Source organism: Natator depressus, chromosome 16 (genome assembly GCF_965152275.1).
Source record: "Natator depressus isolate rNatDep1 chromosome 16, rNatDep2.hap1, whole genome shotgun sequence".
NCBI lineage: Eukaryota > Metazoa > Chordata > Testudines > Cheloniidae > Natator > Natator depressus.
This window is the reverse complement of record NC_134249.1, coordinates 7,166,336-7,190,585: the sequence shown is the minus strand read 5'-3', so window position 1 is coordinate 7,190,585 and position 24,250 is coordinate 7,166,336. Positions and strand designations below refer to the sequence as shown.

Here is a 24,250-nt window from a genome sequence, read left to right as displayed (position 1 = left end):
AGCCTCACTAGAAGCTGATGCTGCATCACTGACCACCAAGTTCAATGAATGGGAACTCCATGGGACAAAAAAAGTTTGAGGGTTTAACTCTCGGATCCATGTCTGTACTCCTCTGTTCTTTCCTCTCATGTTGGCACCATGATCGTAGCCCTGAGCTCTCATGTCAGCTATCGCAATTCCTGTATCTTCCAGCTTTTTAAGAAGCACATTTGTCATATCAGCTCCTGTAGTATCATCAATGTCACTACATTCAAAAAAATGCTCTCTGACAGTCACCATTGCAGGCACATTTTCACTAGGTTCTGTTGTTGTTACAAAACGTACCATTAAAGTCATTTGTTCTGTATGGCTGATGTCAGGTGTGCCGTCCAGAATAACAGAGTAATATCTTGCTGACTTCAGATCTGCCACAATCTTCTGTTTGACTTTTGTTGCCAGTAACTGTATGATCTCATTTTGAATTGTTTTCCCAGTAGTGGGGTGTGTACATTTCTTGGGTGGTGACTCTTCCAAGATGCTCCTGCAGTACAGCATCAAACTCAGCCATCAGCTACACAATTTTAAGGAAGTTTCCGTTGTTTGGCACATACAGCTGATCTGAAGTGCCACGCAGTGCTAGGTTTTGGGTAGCAAGCATTCTCACAATGGCAATGAGACTTTTCAGAACATTTTGTCAGTAAAGAGACTCTGATGCAATCTTCTCTTGATGCTGATCATCTATGGTGGCCTTTAACCTTAGTCTCATCTCATGCTCTCTGGTGATTTGCTGCCTTCTCATGGCATACCAGATTTCTAGCCAGATTTTTCCAGTCCTTTGTTCCTGTAGAATCCAATGTGGCTGGAACATCAGACTGGAAGAGTTTGCAACAAAAACAGTATGCAGCATTCTGGGTTTTTGAGTACATAAGCCATGGCCTCTCCACTTTGTCACCATTGGGGATTTCACGCCAGTAATGCGTTGGATGGAAACTTCTATTTTCATTGTCTTTGGGGAACATGAAGTTTTTCACTTGCTGTGGCCCATGCACTACAAGGAAGTCCCTCAGGCTACTGCTCAAGTGAGTCCACAGTCCTGGATCATCTAGACTTAAGGAACTTAACTCAGCAACAGCTGTTTCTTGCACCTCCACCACACTCTTCTCTGATCTACATTTTTCTTCAGGAATGTGCATGGTTACATCCATTTGAGATGGAGATATGGATGCTGCAGTAGCTGTCAGGTCACCTGCACTTTGAATAACTGGAAGATCAGGCATCTCCTCACCACTCACATCCTCACTGGGGCCGGAAGGCTCCCAGTGACCATTTGTGTCTATGTCTCTCAGGAGAGCTCCTTCCTGCTTAGATAGAAAAGCTTCCTTTGCTTTCTTTCTTTTTCTGAATGCTGCCCCAGAGGGGCGTTTTCTTCTTTCACTCATGACTGCTGTTCTGTGCCAGCTATAGTGGCTCTCAACACTCAGTTGAAGGGGACAAATAAGCAGGCTGGTAGCAGGGCCTGAGTGAGGGAAGATATCAGTGTCTTAAGGGCCTAACTGGATCCTATTACTTCAGTTGACTGCCTGTTCTCCTCAAGTGGGTTCAGGGAAGCAGCAGGACACAGGAAGCTCCCTGAGAAGCTGGGGTTAATCAGTCCAGGCTCCTGGGGGTGCTAGAGAGATACATAAGAGGCTCCTCCTCCTCTCTCTCCCTGCAGCTCCTGCTGCTTTCTGTTATTCCCTCTCCCCTTTTCTCCTGCCTGCCTGTTCTGTCTCTTGTGCCCTCCTCCCTCCAGCACAGCACTCCCCCATCTCTGTGCATCTAGAGCAGAGAGAATACATATGCACCAGCAGCAGACACCATTTTCTACACTCTGGGTCCTAGTGGCGCCCCCCAGCCCCCCACCCCCACCCCCACACACAGTCTGGCACCTGAGGCAGCCGCCTCAGTTCGCCTCATGGTAAGGCCAGCCCTGGTCCAGACCCTACAGCAATACTGTTAGCACACTGGTTTGATAAGTTCTCATTTTAGTACCCAACCTAATGCTTTTAATCAGTGCATAATTCCATCAGTTTCTGTGTAGCACTTGCAGCAAAGGCACATCTCCTTTTCACCTCATAGAATCATAGAAACAGAAGATTGGGGTTGGAAGTAGTTGAGATCCACTGCTGCAGAGGACCTTGAAAGGAGCAAAACCTAAGACCTTACCTATGAGTAGGTCAATTATGAAGCAGGCCAGAGGAGTCTTCCTGTGAAAATAGGTTTGAAGGTCCCAAGTGACAAAAGGCACTTTCAAGATTCAGTTTTATCACTGGGGCAATTGCGTAGCTTGTACAGCTTGGTCCTTGCTGGGCCAATGAATGTGATAAGCCAGATGGACAGTTTCATTTTTTTCTACAAACCTCCATTTTTCATCTTCATTTTACAGCAGTGGTCACCAACGGGTAGAGCGCGATAGACAGGTTGATCGTGGAGCCTCTGACAATCGATCTCAGGCTCCCTAACGTTGCCAACTCTCCTGCAGTCAAACTGGGAGATTGGCCACTAACAGTCCAGTGGCACAGCGGGGCTGAGGCAGGTTCCCATGTTCGGCCGTGGCTCCTGGAGGGTAGGGGCAGAGGGTCTCCATGCCCTGCCCTTGCCTGCAGGCACCGCCCCCGCAGCTCCCATTGTCTGGGAATAGGGAACCACGGCCAAAGGGAGCTGCGGGGGCGGTGCCTGAGGATGGGGGCAGGGCTCTGAGCCACCTGCCCTTCTTCCCCCCCACAGGAGCCACATCCGGACACGCTGGTGGCTTCTGGGAGTGTCATGGGGCCAGGGCAGGCAGGGAACCTCCCTTAGCCCCACTGCACATGGCTGCCCGGAAGCTTCCTGAGGTAAGCGAGGTTAGGGAGCTCTGCGTGCTGCCCCCTCCGTGCGCTGCTCCCAGAAGCGGCCAGCATGTCCCTGTGGCCCCTGGTGGGGGGGGAGGCTCCATGCACTACCCCTGCCTGCAGACACCACCCCCACAGCTCCCACTGGCTGCAATTCCTGGCCAATGGAAGCTGCAGAACTGCATTCCGGCAGCGCGTGGAGACCCTGGGGCCACAGGGACATGCTGGCCACTTCCGGGAGCGGCACAGGGCCAGGGCAGGCAGGGACTGTGTCCTCCCCTCCCATCCACACTGGCCAGAGGATATGCATCTGCTGTGTCACCTTCATGGTGGAAGAGCAGGTGGACTCTTAAAGGTCTCTGGGGCACTGCACTTCCCTGGTGTACATGGAGTTCCAACCAGGGCAGGGCTCCACGCTGCCCCCAAAGCAGGGCACTGCCTGTACAGGAGAACTGAGCTCATAGACTCAAAGCAACAAATAGCATAGGTCTGATTTTTTTTTTCTGTGATCAGGAGAAAAAGGTGATCCTGGGAGATCTGAATTGAAAGGTGAGAGACCCTGGATAAGTGTGTGAATAACTGGGGACCACAAGCCACACACCCCACTCACCTATTGATATCATGCCAAGGCAAGTGTAAATGTTTAAAGGGAAAATGCTTGAAGCTGCATTTTTTGTGCAGTGGGCTATGCTGTTTATCCAGGTTTTCATACTTTCTGTTTTCCATGGTCCTTCCAGCATGTTAAAAACAACACTCCCCAAAAGTGCGTGTCTCTCTGATTTTACACTATTCATTTGCCTGGCACTTTTTTAAAGTAGCAAATCAGCCTGAGGCATCATAACATGTAGGAGGTCATGCGGGACAATATCAAAAGCCTAACTAAAGTCTAGATATACCACATCTAACACTTCCCCCTTATCCTCAAGGCTTGTTACCCTGTCAAAGAAAGCTATTAGGTTGGCATGACATGATTTGTTCTTGACAAATCCATGCTGACTGTTACTTATCACCTTATTATCTTCTCTGTGTTCGCAAATTGATCGTTTAAAAGATTTGCTCCATTATCTTTCTGGAAACTGAAGTTAAGCTGACTGGTCTGTAATTCCCGGGTTGGCCTTATTTCCCTTTTTATAGATGGGCATCTAAGTCAGTTTTGCCTTTCGGGATCACTACTGAGTTACAGAGTCTTGTTTTCAGCATCCTGCCAAACAGTCTCTCTGCAGGTGACAGCCCATGATTCATTGGTGCTGCTCTATAGTTCAGTATAGTCAAATATGGATCTGTACCCGTGGCAGTGGCCTTTTCCAAAAGCCATTTAACAATTTTCGCACCATTCTCTACAAGACCGTTGAACTGAGGATACCTGGGACTCAACGTTCCATGCTTAACCCCATACTCTCTTGCCAATTATTTAAATTCATTTCCATTATCAGAACATTATCAGAGATGAGAACTGCCCCCTGGTCCCCATCCAACTGTGACCTCAGATCAGAAGTGGTGACCCACTGAATTTAAGCATGTTAGTCAGCAGAGGAAAACAAAAACTAATCAGGATTCCCTCCGTAATGGCAAGTGGGAAGATCACGGTTTAACACCAGGATCCTCACTGAAGCCAAAGAGAATAACAATCCACCATCAAAACATAGCTTTTACCAGCATAGGTAAATAAATCCATGCCAATTTCATACCATGCTCCTAACTCATCATTGTGTAGAAACATAGGATCTTTTTTCTGTTTAGTTGGTATTTTTGACATGTTTCACACGTTTTAGCAGTTTTCTCTATCATTGTTCATTTGTGGCCAATACAGTCTCTCTCTGCTCTGTATTTACATTTTGCTATACCCAAGTACCCTTCCTGTATACTAGTCAGCATGTCAGCTTGTAACATCTACTCTCCTACTTCCTCTAAGCCTCATGCCATCAATAACAGATCGTTCTGCTTTAAACTGTAAATAGGGACATGGTATGGAATGTCCTGGCCACCCCGTAATAATAGCCTTAATACCCTCTGTAAAGTCCCATCATTACCTGTAGCCTCAGCAAATTCTTTCCACTTCCTGTCTGAGGCTGGACAATTCTTTTTTGATCCGTCTGACATGCACTATGTCTGACTCCACCCCGTTTCTATTACAGTTTTATCAAATGTTCTGGACAATGTGTCCCTTACGTCCTCACCCACGTGCACTCTTTGAATCAGCCCAAGGGCTGGGCACGTTTTTAAATCCAGTGTGCGTGCTGTATTCCCTTTCACTATCTTAAAATCCAACAATTCTGTTTGATCTTTTACTGTCACTGCTAGTACACATGTACCTTTAGTAGGAAGGAGTTCCCCCATTATAAGCTTTCAGTTTGACCAGTTTGCTCACCATGTTCCCTGAGTTTTTTCCAACCTTTTGACACTAAGACCTGAAACAACATTTACCTGGCACCAGTGCACAATTTGTAGGTTATAAGAGTCCCATTAGCGTCTAAGGAAATTGTCCATTCGTTTGTTCCTTCCTCTTCAGATACGGCTCCTAGATAGAACTCCTGACTCCTGAGCTGTTGTCTGTGCTCCCTGCCTGGATCACTTGCGTTAGCACACAGGCTTCACTTCCTATTCTGCAGTTGCTGAACCTGGTTGCAGACATTGGCACAATGATTGTATTTCTTGCAAATATTGCAGCACTTACCAAAAGCTGGGCATTGTTGAGGTCATTTTTTGTCCACATCTTGAGCAATCTTTGAAGTTTTTACAAACTCTTGTGTTTTGCATTTTTCATGCATCTCTGTTGTTTGTTTTGTACTGACTGACTGCTTGCCGGTTTTTTGTCTCTCATGTCACTCTATCCAGTGTGGCAGTGTTCTGTTTTCCTTCTATTATTTTTATGCTGTTGAATGATTTCTGCTGCCTGACACAGTCTTACGGCTTTATCCAAAGTGAGATCCATATCGTCCAATAGTCTCTTTTGCAGCTTTGGATCTCTGATTCCAATTACAAACCACAATACCACAGTGGGAAGTGTCATCCCGCTTCCCCAGTGCAAAGAGAGGAAATATCTGTTGCACACAGCCAGAACAGCAGCTGCCTTCTTGCTGTACAGACTGGAATCATGCAAACACACGTGCACATAAAGAAATGAACCTTGGCAGTGATCTGCCATCTGGAGCGTCTGCCGTTCAGCAGTCACTGAAAAATCACATGGACATGTAGAAAAATGCAGCAGTGGTATATCAGCAGATATGGCCTGGGTATGCATCATTATTATTTATTAGTTCTATGACACAGGCACACATTACACTGGAAAAATCGGGATAATAATTATTTCCCCCCATCCTTCATTCATCTTGGCTGTTTACATCGTAAGGTCTTTGGGGCAGAGATGGCTGGAAGTTGAAGCTAGACACATTCAGACTGGAAATAAAGTGTAAATATTTAACGGTGAGTGTGATTAACCACTGGAGCTATTTCCCAAGGGTTGTGCTCGATTCTCCATCACTGACCATTTTAAAATCAAGATTGGGTGTTCTTCTAAAAGCTCTGTCCTAGGAATTATTTTGGGGAAGTTCTCTGGCCTGCGTTATACAGGAGGTCAGATGAGATGATCACAGTGGTCACTTCTGGTCTTGAAACTGATCCCTACATTACTGGCTCCTACTGCGGGTTTGCACAGCACTCAGCACAGGGGGGTCCAATCTGACATGAGGCCTCCTATGGCTTCTGTCACACACATAATAGTAATAGAGCAGTTGGCGAGTAAATCCACCCAATCCTGCTCTCCTTGTTCTCCTAAAGGCTCCCACTGAAGCCAACAGGGGGCTTCGACGGGATGGAGAAAGTAAGTTTGGGCTCATTATTTGGCACCCTATTTTACTGTTTCAGAAGACACATTGACAGGAATCAACTCTGTGAGGAAAGATTCAGACTGGCTCCGTTCAATAATCCTCATTGCACGATACTGCATTTGCTGTGCGGGGGAAGCAACGGCTGCTAGTCCAGTATTGAACGTGTCCTATCGGGCCATTTAATCAGCTCCAGTTGTGACCGCTGCAGCAAAAAAATCTCAGTGGAAACTGCTGGAATGTGGAGAGTGGGAAGGAGGTGCTGAGATGCCGGAGGCAGAGAGCTTTATTTGCTCTAGGCTCTATCATTATTGCATATAAAAGGCTTCAAGGGACTGAAATACTAAAGGAGAGGAGAAGGTGGTGAGAAGACAAGTGGATCTGCCGTTGCAGAGACCAGCACCAGCCATGGGGAGAGCTGCTCAGAAAACTCTCCTCTCTTTACTCTGTCTAGCAGCAACGGTTTGTCAGGCTCAGGACACCTGCCCAGGTGAGTGAAAGACAATCCTGTTCCCAACAGCGTTTCATACTGTGGCTCTTGCCAACCTGGACCCTGGAGAACTGGGAACTGTTCAGGAATGTTTGTTGTCCTACGCGTCTATAAAGTGCTTTGTCTGCTCATGGTGCTTTTAAAATGATAAAAAGAACAGTTTCTTTGTACAAAATTCCTTTGTAGAAATTAATCAATCAATTAATCAATAGAAGTGTACAACACAGACGAGAGGTGTTCAGAAAATAGGACACAGATTTTGCAAACCATGTTGTGAAAATGTTGTCTCTTGTCTCCTTTGAGATTCTTCAAAATTTGACTTCACCTCTTCTCCCTCATGCTCATTTACTATCTTCTAACCTCCCTATGTTGCTGCTGGAATCTCTCTGTCTAAAGCTCCCTTCTCCTTTGCATATTGGGGCCAAAGCCTTTCTAATCTGATGACTGACTAACCCATCCAGAAAGATGATCTAAATTCTGGAAAATAAAATCTCAATCTTCAAAGCTCAGAGTGAGCCTATGATTTAAGATCCTTCTGCTTTATAAAATTCACCTTTACCAAATTAAGATGATTATTTGTAAAATCGCAACTGTTGTGTATCTATCACCGCAAATCCACTATACAATTCTTTCTATGTCAACACATTCATTTCTGTGCTTTGGGTTGAGAATTCAGCAGCATTTGAAGTTTATTTTAGTTCATCAAGACATCCTGTGATTCTTTTGCAAGATTTAGTCAAATTTGTGGAGACCTCATTCAGGCAAATGGTCTCTTTGAAGGAAATGGGTGGTTTGCTAAACAAGGATTGAATACAGCCTTTGCAACCTTATGCATAAATTAATGTATTATTTCAGAGCAGTACTGCCTTCACGTTTCATCTCCTTACCTTCATGATGATTTTGAAAATCAGTTGCCCAAATGTTCCAGATTAGGAGGTACAGTTCCTCTATCACAGCTAATATTAACCATGTCCACATTTTGTTTACCTCAAAAATTTCCACATCAATAGAGCTCAATGGAGTTGACAGGTATGTCCCTATTTTTCTCCACTGATGTCCCTGTAAATAATTTTAAATCTCACAATGTGTATAATATAGAGAGGGGACTGTTAGGTTAAAAAACATATCTAGTTCTTTAAAATGTATTTCCTGAGCTTGTAAGAACAACTGTTTTTTTAAATTATGTTACTTTTGCACAATTTCTTCACTGAACGGCAGCTATTTGTTTCTCCTCTGCATTTCATTCCATTTTTGTTTCTCTGTAGTTAATTTCGTTAAAAGATTCTCATGAACTGACACAATGCTGCAATGTTCAGGTTGGAAACACTGCAGAGGGATGTGCACATCAAAATTAAGTCTGAAGTGATTTCTTTTAATACAAATATTAAATAACTTCTTTTTAACTTTTGTTTTCACTATAACTTAAAACAAAGGCTAATAATAATAACTCCCAACTTTTAATATTAGGGCATTGTCTCTGAAATGCATAAAACTGAAGAAAATGTTGGATTTATCACTAATAGAGAAAAGAAAACCAAGGAACTATCTAGGCTGTCATTTGCTGGGTTTATCCCCCTGGATTTCTGCAGAATGTTTCAGATCCTGAGAAGCTAACAATCATTGATTATGGATTCATTTCTTTCCCCAGAGGTGAGCTTAGAGGGTTTCAACAGTACCAAGAAACTCTCCATTCTCCAAGGCTGCCCTGGAATTCCAGGTGTTACAGGGCCCAAAGGAGACCCAGGAAATGCAGGAACAAGCGGTATGTTTCCGGGCACTGAATAAGGCATGACTGGTGCTGATGTAAATGGGAATTACTTCTGTAATATGCTCAGACTTTGGAGATTCCCCTCAGCCCTGATATGAGGAAACTCACATGGCATAGAGTCACATAATATCAGGGTTGGAAGGGACCTCAGGAGGTCATGTAGTCCAACCCCGTACTCAAAGCAGGACCAATCCCCAATTTTTGCCCCAATCCCTAAATGGCCCCCTCAAGGATTGACCTCACAACCCTGGGTTTAGCAGGCCAATGCTCAAACCACTGAGCTATCTCTCCCCTCCATCTCCCATATCCTGTGGCAAGGGATTGGAGCTTTAGAATAACCAAGCTCTAAAATATTGTCCATTCCCTTTTGGGGTGTCAGATTGGCAACCAAGTCTTCTGGTTCTTTCCCCGTCTCTGTCACTGGCTCGCTGTCTCACCTTAGTCAAGTCACTCTCTTTGAGCCTCATTTTTCCCCTCTATATAATGGCGATAATGGTCCTTTACCTCCCAGAGGTTATCTGAGGCACATTTCATTGATCTGTGAAAAGCGCTCTGAGAATTTTGGATGAGAGGGGCTAGAGAAGAGGAAATCATGATTATTGTCATGAGCCGTGACATTTTTAATGGTAGCATGTATAAAATGGTTCTTTATCTGCTTTGGCTCTCACCTAACAGCAAGATGTGCTTGTCCCTTTGACTTCAATGGGCCTCCATGTGAGAGTCCATGCTAGGGGATCATGATGTGAGATCAGGGACTCAGCGAGCCAGATGCAGATACAGGATTTGAATTTCGACACAGATGAGTTCTTGTAATTCCAGGTTGGGGTGGTGGGTGGGGATTATGTACTCAGTATTTACGCTACCTTGGAAAATATTCAGTCAGTTTTCTGTGTTTGCAGGAGAACGGGGACCTCCGGGGATCCCCGGAAAGGAGGGGAAAACTGGCCCAAAAGGTAAAGTAACAAAGGGCAGAGAACTGTGTTTTCCTATAGGTGACCTAAGAACAGGAAATAAGTTTTTAATCAAATATCAATTAGAGCTAGTTATAAAACACCAATTCCTATAATATCTGGGCTCCAAAACCACCACAACTTCCCCTCACTCTATTTTTGACAATAAAGGGTTTATTATTGTAACAGAACTTCAGTTCTGATAGAGTGTCAAGATCTCACTATCTCTGATCAGTCTTTACTTACTTATTTTTTGTTCAATCAGGAAAAAGAGGTCCTGCTGGTCACCCTGGAATGAAAGGTGAGAGACCTCAGATGATTCTTCTCACTTCAGAGCAGGGCACTTTCTGGTGCTATTCACGGTGATAGAGGAATTGGGACCAACAATCCCCCCGCCCCATTTCATTATAAAATTTTTCCTTCAAGCTTCTTGCCAAACAAAAAAGCTGAAATGAAATTGGTTCTGGTTAAACAAGAATGTCCCCTTTTTGATTAATAGCCAAATGACAAAACACAGTGTTGTTCTGAAATGAAGAGTTAGAACATTTCAAAATTGTGAATAAAATATTTGCTGGAAAAATTTCACCCAACTCTAAGTATAATGTCTGATATGTCATGAGGTCCAATGCAGTCACAGGAAATAGATCTCAACTGCAGTGTAGACATAGCCTAAGTCTATTTCATTTCAGCCAATGCAGAAGACAAGATAAATGCAGTTCTGCCAACCCCAAATCTTTGAAAAACTTAAGTTAGGTTCATCAAAAATTAGGAGACTGGTTTTAGAATCATGAGATTACGTAAAAATAATAGATCTGGTGTTCTTTTTATTTGCCTTCTGCTTTTTGAGTATTTAGGGGGCACTGGGGGTCACATTTTGAAGCTTTCACTGTAGCTTTGAGGGCTAGAAACTTACTTTTTCTTTAAGACCGAAGGCTGAATCATGTCACATCCACTGGACCCGAGGAGCTGGGGCTTTAAGGAAAACAATAATTATCATGAGACTCATGACCAAATCCTGAGAGTTGGCAACATACATCACTTAAGTCCCACAAAACGCCAACTTTAACAGATCATGTGGAGTGTAGCTGATACATAGGCCTTGAACTAGCCCCTCCACACAATGAAACCCAAGCGATTGCTGTAGTGAGATGGTGAATTATGGAGGTGACCTCCAGGTAAAACAAGGATTTTATTCTGGGTTCTTTTTTTAGGAGTAAAAGGAGACCCGGGAGCTACAGGAGTCCCTGGAACATTTGGTGAGACCCTCTGCACTCTCCTTTATACTGAACACATCATTTCAGTTCTATTTTTGCAGCACTAAAAATTAAGAGGCTGAAGAAGCTTGTTTCTTGAATAGTTACCATGTCCACAATATCAAGCTCACTGATCCTCCTGTAAGATTTCGGCTCTATAAAGAGAGAAATAGCTGTGCCTATAAAAACAGGTGGCCATCCATGTGTTGTAACATCCGGAACAACACTAGCCAGATGACCTTTGGTATGAGAGAGAACAGCTGAAATGTAAGTGAAATCTGTAGATCTGGAGGTGTATCCTAGAGAAGGTTACTTTCTCCTACCCCTCCTTATATTTCCCACATACCAGGAGTGGGGAGTATGAATCACAAGAAATGGATCCTATTTATATGTCCAGTTAAAGGAACGACCCTTTTTCTACCAGTACTTTATTTAACTGTTATTCTTCCGTTGTCGCTTGGAATTTTTTTTTAAAAAAAATATTGAGTCAAGTTCACAGCTAGCATAAGCACATGCAACTCCCCTGACTTTGTGGGCATTGCTCCTATGAACTGACCAGCAATTAACTTAGTCTATTAAGGACCAATTCTTAACCCTGCAAAAAGGAGGTTCATGAGAGGGTTATAAAATAGTATTAGCTACCTAATGAGAGCTGTCTTGATGCTTAAGGCTGGAAGGCTCAGATCAGAGATGTGTGTGAATCCATTAGCACTTGGATTTTCACAGTTAAAAACCTGTCTAGTGTATTTTCAAGATAACGAGTACTTTGCTATCCCAGCTGTCACTGTTGGCCGATTACATAGTTTAAAAGACAGTGGAACATTTTCTGGTTCCATTTCACTTTCTATTGTGTTTATTTCCATTTCACTTTCTATTGTGTTTATTTTCAGTGGAGGAAGACCTGGAAGACAGAAAGTGTAAGAAAGGTGAGTTTCTTATGATCACTAAATGTCATCTCATTCCATCCAGAGACCCAAACATCAAAACCCATTAGAGACAGACAAATTGCAAAAAAAATACGTCTGTGATTTAGCCCATTTGCTGTTCTCAAACTATCAGCAAAGAGACTTTGATCTTTCAAAATGAAGATGTTTTCTGTTAGCATTTGACCAGTGAATCTTTTCTAGAAAAATATTTCAGCCAATGGATTCGCTTGCAAACTATTTGATGTGACTATTCCTGTGAGTATGTGATATTTTTTCGGGGTGAATGCTCATCCAAGTCACACGATAACCCAAAGCCCTTCTGACTCACAGAGAGATTTCAAAATGCTGCATGGGGACTTGCAACACAAATCTTTGTGCACGTTTCAATTTCCATGAGTTTTTAAGATGCTTTGAGCCAATCCCCTGTTCAGGTTGAGCTGTTCTCACACAGAAAAGATGGGGTTAGGCAGGTGGTTACATCTTTTCCTCTTGCAAACAAAGTTAATACAAACCAGACTGGCACACTGGAGTCTAAATCATTTGTTTTGCTAACTACAGAGAGCATGAAAAGCCTCGCTAGGTACATATGATGCTGCTGTGGTAGGTTTCCAAAGATAGAACACAAAGGGAACACAAACTATTTAAAGGGATACTACCCAATTCCCAAACACTACAGTGGGGAGGAGAGAAGATGGTGGCTCAAAGAATATTTTCTAGTTACCTGATTCTGCAATTCATCTGGCCTTCAGTACAACATATAGCAGCCTATGAATCCCTTCTCCAAGGAGAGTTATACAACTAATTTAAATATTTCAATTTCTCTTTCCACCAGGAGCAAAGAACTGCAAGGAGCTGTTAGCTAGAGGGATCCGCATGAGTGGCTGGTACACCATCTACCCGCATGACTGTAAAGCCATGACCGTGCTGTGTGACATGGACACAGATGGCGGAGGATGGATTGTAAGAACAGAGCATAATGAAGCTCATTGGATATTTTTTCTTGAACAACACAGTTTACTGTCCCAAGAATGGGAAGTGGCCCTTAGCCAGTGGGTTGCAGCTAGGAGAAAAGCATGAGGACAGAAGCTCTGAAGCTGTTAGCTCCCCATAGTTAGCTGAAATAAAACCACAGACACTTCCTGAACCCTTCTAATCCTCCCTAGTCCTTGGTTCTGGAGATAACTTGGTTGTGATCACAATGGGTTCCATGGAGGGAACCTGGAGCTTTAGAGTCTAAAAGACTCAGTCTGAGGGGACCTTTGTCGCTGCTCTGACACAGGTTTCCCTTTTCCTGGCTATTCTCTGCCCGGCTCTCAGAGCCTCCTCAATAGCTGCCCAGACTCCGGAAACAGAATTCGTTCTTCCTTCCACTTCTAGTGCATCCGCTGCTCTCTCGCTCCAGCAACCTCTGAGTACGAGTGGAGAGAGCGTTCTAGGGAGCTGAGCATGCAAGGGGTTTGAACCACATCACATTTAAACCTTCTAATTTATAATTACACTTATTTATATCCCAGTAGTGCCTAGAGAATCCGATGAAGATCAGGGTCCCATTGCGCTGAGTGCTGAACACACATAATGAGAGACAGCCCCCATCCTTTCCAGCTCACAATCTCCACAGACAAGGCAGACAAAGGGCCGGACAGAAAGCAGAGGTGCTCTGACTTGCTTGAGTGGCACAACTGGGTATAGATCTCAGGCCTCCTGATTGCCAATCCAGTGCTATAGACTTCGGACCATGTGATCCTTTAACCTAGTGCTGTTGCTACCAAGATTTAATAGGATCCTCTGAGACAAGCCTCCCTCTGCAATAGTCACCTGAGGCTGAAATAGACCTGACCACCAATGATTTACAGTGATCTCATCCAATTATTTACAGTCTCAGAGTTTCTGGTCTTCTGCTCTACTAGGATGGAAAACAATGTGGGATTTCCCAGCTGAGAACCTCCTGTTTCCCTGCAGGTGTTCCAGAGACGGGTGGATGGCTCTGTGGATTTTTACCGTGACTGGTATTCATACAAAAGAGGTTTTGGCAGCCGGCTGTCAGAATTCTGGCTGGGGAACGAAAATATCCATCTGTTATCATTCCTTGGTAAAGACATCACTGATGCATTTTTTTCCTTACAACAAGCTTCTCCACCACGTTTTATTCCCACACTTTAGCCATGGATACAGGGTATAGAGGTAACACTTCTACTGCAGACACCCCTTCCTGTACCTTACAGGCCAGGCCTGCCACACAAAGCTATTGAAACCAGTAATGCTGTTGTAGATGGGCTGGATCCAGTCATGATTCCTGGAGCAGCATTTTGTCCTCGGGTGGTTCGCCCACAGTACAGCAATAAGGGATACTACAGCCTGGATGAGGTCATCGGTTCTGAACTACCTTCGCAAAGCATAACATGGAACAGGTTTTTAATAGCGAGGTCATGTTGGTGGATGGAAATCAAATTCATAAAGGTCAATACGAATATATTTGGCTTGATGCAAGAATCAGTGGGTGAAATTCTGTGATGTGTGTGATGCAGGCAATTCAAACTAGATGATCATAATGGTCCCAACATAATGGAGCCTGATTTGTGGGTAGAGTCTTTTGGGGCTTCTGCAATAAAAACATTCAATAACGGTAATAAACACTAATGGAAGGTGCTGAACGTTTTGCTTTCAAATTGTTTTCTAAAGTTCCCAACGAGCTTCGCGTCGACCTCAGAGATTTTGACAACAACTATGAATTTGCTACATTCTCATCGTTCAGAGTTTCAGGGGAGACTGAAAAATACACGCTGATCATTGGACCCTTTGTGAACGGCACTGCAGGTAGGTTCTGTGCTCATCCTTTATGGCAGATGGAAAAATGGAAAGCAAAAGTGATGCAGAATAGTCAATGGCAGAAGCAAAAGGCGAGGTAATCTGTGGAGGTGATGTCTGTCAGGAAACATCAGTTATTCTCCTGCTGAACTATTAGAGGAGAAACACACGGTCTAGTGACAACAGAACATATAGTATAATAGGGATATCCTGCCGAGTGAGGGATTGAATGCAGAATAACGAGCAGAGGTAGGCACAGCTACTGCTGGTTGCTTTCCTGAATTAGATCTTAATGCCCCAAAGAAATATCTGAATTAAACTAAGTAGGCACACCAGGATTGGTACAAGTCACTGGGTGGGTAGATAAGCCCCATTTCAGGCAAACTATTCATCCAGACTCACGGATATCAGAGACAGGAATATTCTGTGGCATGCAGAGTCTGCTACACACCACTGCAGGATTGCTCAGGCACACCCACAAGCCCCCTAGGGAGAAGGGCTTTTAAGTAGGTTTAAAAGGGGCAGGGGACAAAAGCCAACAGCTAAGCATAAAAAAGGGCCACCTTAACAGAGGGCTCGATTTTTTTGGGGAGGGGGTATGTAGGGTCAGAGGAGGAAGAAGAGGGTAACCAGTAAAGGAATATATTCAACATCTCAGATTCCTATACGTAAATACCAGGCGGATGGGGAATAAACTGGAAGGATTAGTACAATTGTAAATTTACTTCTTAAGTGGCATCACAGAAACTTGGTGGGATGAGTCTCATTACTGGAATATTGGTATAGTGGGGTATAGCTTGTTTAGGAGGGACAGGCAAGGTAAAAAGGGAGAAGGTGTTGAATTATACAGCAATAATATGTACACTTGTTCTCTGCTGCAGAAGTAGATGAGAGGCAGACCAATTGATAGTCTCTGGGTAAAGAAAAAAAGGATAATAAATAGAAGTGACCTCTTGGTATGGGTGTACTACAGTAATGGGGGACTTTAACTACACAGACGTTTGTTGGAAAAGTAATAAAGAAAAACACACAACTTCTTACAAGTCCTTGGAATGTATTGCGGACACCATTTTGTGGAGGAAGTAACCGGGGGGACCACCCATCTTAGACTTAATTCTGACGAACAGGAAGGAAATGGTAGCAAATCTGAAGGTGGAAGACAATTTGGGTGAAAGTGTTCATGAAATCACAGATGTCTTTATTCTAAGGAAAGGAAGGAGTGGAAACATGGACAAAGTGCAAAGGAGAAGTACAAAAGAGTAGCATACCCATGTAAGGACAACATCAAAAAGATTAAGGCACAAAATAAGTTACACCTAGGAAGGAACAGAAAAAGCCGTAAGAAGAGGTTCTTAACATATATTAGCAGCAAGAGAAAGATGAAAGAATGTGTAGTTCCTTACTTAGCAGGAATGGAGAGCTAATAACTGAGGACATCAAGAAGGCGGAGGTGTTTCATGACTAGTGTGATTCAATCTTCACTAAAAAGGGTATTGGTGATGGTACTTAACACACTATTAACAACAAGGGGGAAGGAATGCAAGCCCAAATATGGGGGAAAGGTTAAATAATATTTAGATAAGTTAGATGTATTCAAGTCAGGAGGGCCTGGTGAAAATCATCCTAAAAAGCTAAAAGACTAAAAGAGCTAGCTGAAACAATCTCAGAACCATGAATAATTTTCTGGAGAACTCCTGGAGGATGGGTGAGGTCCCAGAGCACTGGAGAAGGGCAAACATAGTACCTATCTTTAAAAGGGGGAACAAACAGGACCCAGGGAACTGTAGGCCAGTCAGCCTAACTTTGATACCTGGAAAGACACTCACTCAAATTATTAAACAATCAATTTGTAAACATCTAGAGGACAATCGGATTAATTAGCAATAACAACCATGGATTTCTCATGAACAAATCATGTCAAACCAACCTAATTTCCTTCTTTGACAGGGTTATTGGCTTAATGGATAAGGGGAAAGCAGTAGACATGATATATTTTGATTTTAGTAAGATTTCTGACAAAATCCCACATGGCATTCTCAATAAGCAAACTAGGGAAATGCAGTCTGGATGAAATTACCATAAGGTGGATGCATAACTGGTTGAAAGACTGTACTCAAAGAGTAGTTATCAATGGTTTGCTGTCAAACTGGGAGGTTCTAATGGGGTTTTGCAGGGGTCAGTCCTGGGTCTGGTAGAAGTCAATATTTTCATTAAGGAGTTGGATAATTGAGTGGAGAATATGCTTATAAAATTTGCAGATGGCACCAAGCTGGGAGGGGTTGCAAGCACTTTGGAGGACAGAATTAGAATGCAAAATGACCTTGGCAAATTGAAGAATTGGTCTGAATTCAACAAGATGAAATTCAGTAAAGACAAGTGAATCACTTTTCACTTAGGAAGGACAAATCAAATGCACAACAATGTGATGCAGTTGCACAAAAAGCTAATACCATTCTGGGGTGTATTTACAAGAGTGAGACATGTAAGAAACAGTAGGTAATTGTCCTGCTCTCCTCAGCACTGGTGAGGCCTCAGCCAGAGAACAGTGTCCAATTCTGGGCACCTCACTTTAGGAAAGATGTGGACAAATTGAAGAGAGTTCAGAGGAGAGCAACAAGAATGATAAAAGGTTTAGAAAATGTGACCTATGAGGAAAAGTTAAAAAACTGGTGATGTGTAGTCTTGAGAAAACAAGACTGCAGGGGGGAATCTGGTAACAGCCTTTTAATATGTTAAGAGCTGTTATAAAGAGGACTGTGATCAATTGTTCTCTATGTCCACTGAAGGTAGGACAAGTAGTGACCGGCTTAATCTGTGATAAGGAGATCTAGGTTAGATATTACAAATAAATTTCTAAGTATAAGGGTACTTAAGATCTGGAATAGGCTTCCATCAGAGGTTGTGAAATCCGCATCACTGGAAGTTTTAAAGAACAGGTTGGGCAAACACCTCTCAGGGATGGTCTAGATTTACTTGGTGCTGCCTCAGCCTAGGGGGTTGCACTAGATGACTTCTCAAGGTCCCTTCCAGCCCGACATTTCTATGATTCTGTGAATCTATGATCCTGAATCCTCAGCAGACTCCTGGCTAAGCTATTAGTGTTAGGAGCACATTGGGCTCACATTATACCATCACAATGGTGTAAACTGATTTCAGGACACCCCAGGACTGAGCACATTGACTGCAATGAGTTATTCCGGACTTATAGTGGTCTAACTGAACTCAGACTATCATTTTTTGGCATCCTTTCATCTATGACAGACAGTGGCAATTGCAGCATATGATGTAGTTGGTTTGCAGTGTCTCCTGTGACTGAATGCTCCAATCCGAGATTTGCATGATCTTTGGCAGTTGCTGCAAATATATCTATCTTGGTTGGGAGCTGCTTGCTTCCTGTGGGCTCTTTTCTCTTCAAGCTGTAGGAGCCAGTTCTGTCACAGACTTTGATACTCTGATGGAGCTAATGGCACCACTTGTTACGATCACTTGCCAATATTTCCCATTGGTCAGGATCAATTCTTTCATCTCTTGCTTGCATATGTCTTTATAGTGAAGCTTGGGACGTCCTGTTGTTCTTGTTCCCTTGGGTATGCATCCGTCTTCCAACCTACTAAGATGGCCCTGCCAATGCATTCATCTTTGCTTGAGCAGAGCTGTCACACTTGGTAAATTTGCCCTTCAAATTTGCCCACCACACATGAGAGTGCTGAAGATGAAGGATTGGCATACTAGCATATAGAATCATAGAATCATAGAATATCAGGGTTGGAAGGGACCTCAGGAGGTCATCTAGTCCAACCCCCTGCTCAAAGCAGGACCAATCCCCAATTAAATCATCACAGCCAGGGCTTTGTCAAGCCTGACCTTAAAAACCTCTAAGGAAGGAGATTCTACGACCTCCCTAGGTAACGCATTCTAGTGTTTCACCACCCTCCTAGTGAAAAAGTTTTTCCTAATATCCAACCTAAATCTCCCCCACTGCAACTTGAGACCATTACTCCTCGTTCTGTCATCTTCTACCACTGAGAATAGTCTAGAACCATCCTCTTTGGAACCACCTCTCAGGTAGTTGAAAGCCGCTATCAAATCCCCCCTCATTCTTCTCTTCTGCAGACTAAACAATCCCAGCCTCTCCTCAGCCTCTCCTCATAAGTCATGTGTTCCAGACCCCTAATCATTTTTGTTGCCCTTCGCTGGACTCTCTCCAATTTTTTCACATCCTTCTTGTAGTGTGGGGCCCAAAATTGGACACAGTACTCCAGATGAGGCCTCACCAACGTCGAATAGAGGGGAACGATCACGTCCATCGATCTGCTGGCTATGCCCCTACTTATACATCCCAAAATGCCATTGGCCTACTTGGCAACAAGGGCACACTGTTGACTCATACCCAGCTTCTCGTCCACTGTCACCCCTAGGTCCTTTTCCGCAGAACTGCTGCCTAGCCATTCGGTCCCTAGTCTGTAGCGGTGCATTGGATTCTTCCGTCCTAAGTGCAGGACCCTGCACTTATCCTTGTTGAACCTCATCAGATTTCTTTTGGCCCAATCCTCCAATTTGTCTAGGTTCCTCTGTATCCTATCCCTACCTGCCACCATATCTACCACTCCTCCTAGTTTAGTATCATCCGCAAATTTGCCGAGAGTGCAATCCACACCATCCTCCAGATCATTTATGAAGATATTGAACAAAACCAGCCCTAGGACCGACCCTTGGGGCACTCCACTTGATACCGGCTGCCATCTAGACATGGAGCCATTGATCACTACCCGTTGAGCCCGAAAATCTAGCCAACTTTCTACCCACCTTATAGTGCATTCATCCAGCCCATACTTCTTTAACTTGCTGACAAGAATACTGTGGGAGACCGTGTCAAAAGCTTTGCTAAAGTCGAGGAATAACACATCCACTGCTTTCCCTTCATCCACAGAACCAGTAATCTCATCATAGAAGGCGATTAGATTAGTCAGGCATGACCTTCCCTTGGTGAATCCATGCTGACTGTTCCTGATCACTTTCCTCTCGTGTAAGTGCTTCAGGATTGATTTCTTGAGGACCTGCTCCATGATTTTTCTGGGGACTGAGGTGAGGCTGACTGGCCTGTAGTTCCCAGGATCCTCCTTCTTCCCTTTTTTAAAGATGGGCACTATATTAGCCTTTTTCCAGTCGTCCGGGACTTCCCCCGATCGCCATGAGTTCTCAAAGATATTGGTCTTGATGGTCAGCTTTGAGTTGTTCCATGTTCTTTTAGTCTGCTAAAGGTGGTGGCAGCATTTCCAATGCGAACATTTAGTTCTTCATCCAGTGAGAGGTTGGTGGTCACTGTAGAACCTAAATAGCTGAACCTTTTGGACGACTTCTAGCTGGTTTGCATTTAGGGTGATTGAAGGATCTTGTGGAACCCTCTGTCCTAATATAACCGTTTTCTTCATGCTGATGGTGAGAGCAAATGCTTGACAGGTACTTGAAAGGAGGTCCATGAATTCTTGTAACAGATCTTCATCATGGGCTATGAGGGCAGCATAATCAGCTAAAAGAAGTTCCCTGAACAGCACCTTTTTGACTTTGGTCTTTGAGTTAAGTCATGACAGGTTGAAGAGTTTCCTATCCAATCCTGTGTGAAGATACACTCCGAATATGGCCTGGTGAAAAATGTTCCTTACTGGAAATAGAAATGCAATCTCTCTCCTGACCCCAGGGAGATTTCTGCTGCCTCGGATGGGAGAAATTTAGTAACCCCACTGCAGAACTGCCAGGCTGGGCTGTGGGAACTGAACTGTAAAAATGTAGAAACAAGAAGAGAATATCTCACCCACCTTGTCTCTGTAAAAACATGTAATAAATAAACCCAATTGTTTCCACAGGGGATTCTTTAATGGAGCACAACGGCATGATGTTTTCAACTCATGACAATGACAACGACTGGTCTGTAGGTAACTGCGCACTAGCCTTTAAAGGCGCCTGGTGGTACAAGGACTGTCATGCATCCAACCTGAATGGATTATACCTGAAAGGAGCCCATGAAAGCTATGCTAATGGGGTGAACTGGATGTCATCCAAAGGGGACAGGTACTCCTACAAGACGGCAGAGATGAAAATCAGGCCCATGTAGCCAATCAGGGAGGCACCCATAATAATTATACTGAGCTCTTATACAGCAGTTATAAGCCTGTCATAATAAACATTAATCCGAAGATGACACTAAAGATCTTTTCTTTATGCATCAGCCACGAGGGGGCAGACATCATCATAGACACTTACCCAGCGCAGTGCACTAGAACTAGAGCAGGTAAAAAAAGATAAAAATAGTTTTGTGGGGGGAAAATTGAATTTTTCAGTTGTTTTCATTTCAAAAGATTCTAAATTAACCCATTTTTGCTTTTGGCTTTTGTGCATTAAAAAAGTATGATTTTTTTCCTGCCACACAAAACATTACAACCACATCAGTGATATTTCATGAAAATTTTCATGTTTTTTCAAAGGCTGTTTGTCCTCAGAAAAGCTCATAATTTGAGAAATGTCAGCCAGCTCTGTCTAGGTTATGTCTCCTCTCCTACATGGCTCTGCTGTCTCTTGATTCCATTACCAGACGCACCACCACAGCTCCTACCACTGCCATGCAATTCTTCCTGTGGTGTTGGGGACTCATTACCCTCAGATGCTGCATCTGCCTCTGGAGAACCTTCCCCTCTGTCAATAAAGCAAGGGCTGCTCAATGAGTTCCACGTCTCAGATTTGTTTGTACACACAAGACAGTTCAATAGCATTAAAGCCCAAATGTGCCTGGCCCTGCATTGTGAACATTGTGGGCAGAGTGCGCCCTGGGCAGAAGGGGACATTATTTGCCTGGCTACCCTGGGGAGTGTAAGAGAGGGGAGCTACCTCTGCCAGCAGCGTTGCGGCTGCAGAATGGTCATTTCGAAATAGGGTGAGGGTGGAAATAGAAGAGCACTGAGACGATCTCAGGCTAAACCCACACTAGAAAGTCCCATCACCCAGCCCATGGCGCCTTGTGAGGCAGAACAGGCCATAATCTCCCCTCTTTATGCTGGTATTATGCCCAGCGGAAGATTTAAAATTTAACAGCAAATGCTGACTGGACCCCTAGTCCCACCCCCTCCCCCCATCTCCCTCTCCCTGTGCCAGGGGCAGAGGAAGAAAAAGAAGGGCCTCGGTGCAGGCTTTTATTGTGGACCCCCATATGCCATCACAAGTCCCACATTCTCTCTTCCCTCACCCCCCACAACCCCCATCCCTGCTTCTGCACCTCCTGCTCTGCTCCCCCGCCCATCCCAACGCCCCGCCCAGGTCCATGCCCTGCACCAGAGCTGCTGCTGCTAGAGCCATCACCACGGCTCCTGCCAAAGCCAGACCTGCGACCGCGGGAGTCAGCGCCGCAAACCACAGCTGCTGCTGCCAGCAGAGCTGGAGTCGGAGCCCTAGCAGGCAGCGCGGGGAGGGGGGGCCTCCAACCAAAACGGAGGCTCTGCCATTGCCAGTCCCATTCATCAGACTTCACGGCAGAGCCACCCTTTTGGAGTCGTCCCCCCCCCCGGGGGCAAATTCAAATGTGGGCCGTGGGGCTCAGCGCACGGCTCTTCCTCGGGGTTCCAGCAGGCCCCCAACAACAGCAGCGGCCTGTGCTGGGCAGACATTGTACGGCCAAGCAGCCCTGAGCCTGCCCCAGCTATTCATCTGCCCCTGTCGTCTACCTTCTCCCGCTCGATTCCTGACCCCACCTTCACAAGCACCCGACGCAGTCGCCATGGCAGGGGGCCCCTTGGCTGGCTCAGGGCTCCTGCCATTGCATGGGTTGCACGTGTCTAACCCCGTCCCTGGCCGTCAGCCCCAATTCTTATAGGGCTCCCAGGCAGAGACGACTCCTGCTCCTCCCCCATACTGAGGGGGCACAATCTAAAGGGGAGGGCACGTGACCCCCCCACGTATCTCCCAAGCCACCCCCACTTTCCTATGCCTAGGCTTTCCCCACCCCATATTCTCTCCGGGGCCTGGGGGGGAGGCTCTGTCCTTCTCCCACGGTGCCCCCCCCCGGGCATGTTCAGTCACCGTCTCCGGCAGCCGGGCCGGGTGGAGAGCGGGATGGAGCCACGTCTCACGCCGGCTGGAACCGGCCGCTCCAGGTCTCTGTTCCACGCAGCACAGCGGCTGCCTGAGAGAGCTGGGCTGGGGAGCTGGCAGCAGCGGTGGGTTGCCCCCTGCCTGGGCCCTGCTGCCGGGGACAGGGGCCGAGCGTGCCGGCTGGGCAGGCGCAACAGGAGGACAGAGCCCCTCTCCCCGCCCCACAACTCAGCAGGCCAATCGGGGGAGGGGGGCACTTGGTCCCACATGAGCGCCCTACATATCGCCGCTGCTCCCAGGGGACCCGTGGCCACCTGCCCTGCAATGCCTTTGAAACTCCACCGCGTTTGAGCCTGCCCAGCACTGGCTGCTGCTAGGAGACGTTTCCTCTGGGCATGCGCCAGTGCTGACCGAACCGCTGGTGGGATGTGTTGTGTCTGTGGCCTTCTCATGCAGTGGGACACTGAGAGGTGTGTATCGGCCTGCTACAGCCTCTCCCCGGCCCCACTCTAGCTTTGCTGATCTCTGCTAGATTCTGCATGGAAAATCTTATTTTTTTTTTACGATTCCCCCCACAATCAAGGATAAATTAAGCAGCACAAAAACACACTTCGTTTAGGCCTACACTGCCAGCTTAGTTATTCTCATACTGGGTGATGTCTAAAAATGAACGTCATAAATAAAAATACGGGTCTGATTTTAGTAGCTGATGATATTTCCAGAGAAACTTTGCTTGAAACTCGCACACCTGAAGACCAGATGCGCTACCAACCAACTCAGCAAAAGCTCCCATAGATGATCTTAAAATCAAATAAAACCCAAAGACCCTGTAGATCAGGGTTTCTGAGGTTCCCCAACATGCTTTAAAATCTCCACGGCCCACCTGTACCACAACAATTGCTTTTCTCCATATAAAATCTACTGCTGGCATTAAGGGGCAGGAAGCAGGGCAATTGCCCGGGGACCCACGCCACAAGGGGCACCGCAAAACTAAGTTGCTCAGGCTTCAGCTTCAGCCCCAGCTGCTGGAGCTCAGGGCCCCGGGCTGCAGTCCTCCATGGTGAGGCTTCAGCTTTCTGCCCTGGGCCTTAACGAGTCTAACGCCAGCCAGGCTTGGCGGACCCCCTGAAACCAGCTCGCGGCCTCCCCCCTGGTTGAGATCCACTGCTGTAGATGACCTTGAAAGGAGCAAAACCTAAGACCTTACCAATGAGTAGGTCAATTATGAAGCAGGCCAGAGGAGTCTTCCTGTTAAAATAGGTTTGAAGGTCCCAAGTGACAAAAGGCACTTTCAAGATTCAGTTTT

The 24,250-nt window shown here is 45.2% G+C and overlaps 1 protein-coding gene across 1 annotated transcript; it reads left to right on the top strand.

Annotated features, from left to right (window-relative positions):
• The first annotated feature begins 7,029 nt into the window (after window positions 1-7,029).
• Window positions 7,030-21,095, top strand: LOC141999721 (ficolin-2-like). The gene is made up of 10 exons (XM_074973439.1): window positions 7,030-7,163; window positions 8,812-8,925; window positions 9,831-9,884; window positions 10,147-10,182; window positions 11,093-11,137; window positions 12,025-12,060; window positions 12,893-13,020; window positions 14,020-14,149; window positions 14,740-14,874; window positions 20,730-21,095. Exons 1-10 carry the CDS (start codon window positions 7,082-7,084, stop codon window positions 20,975-20,977), a joined length of 1,008 nt encoding a protein of 335 aa, XP_074829540.1. The 5' UTR covers window positions 7,030-7,081; the 3' UTR covers window positions 20,978-21,095.
• The last annotated feature ends 3,155 nt before the right edge of the window (window positions 21,096-24,250 follow it).

What these genes read in the sequence shown, in the direction of transcription:
- LOC141999721 (XM_074973439.1), top strand. Translation starts at nt 7,082, where the DNA reads ATGGGGAGAGCTGCTCAGAAAACTCTCCTCTCTTTACTCTGTCTAGCA. An exon ending in TGGTCACCCTGGAATGAAAG is followed by an intron (nt 10,183 to 11,092) that starts GTGAGAGACCTC and finishes TTCTTTTTTTAG; the next exon opens with GAGTAAAAGGAGACCCGGGA. An exon ending in CCATCTGTTATCATTCCTTG is followed by an intron (nt 14,150 to 14,739) that starts GTAAAGACATCA and finishes TGTTTTCTAAAG; the next exon opens with TTCCCAACGAGCTTCGCGTC.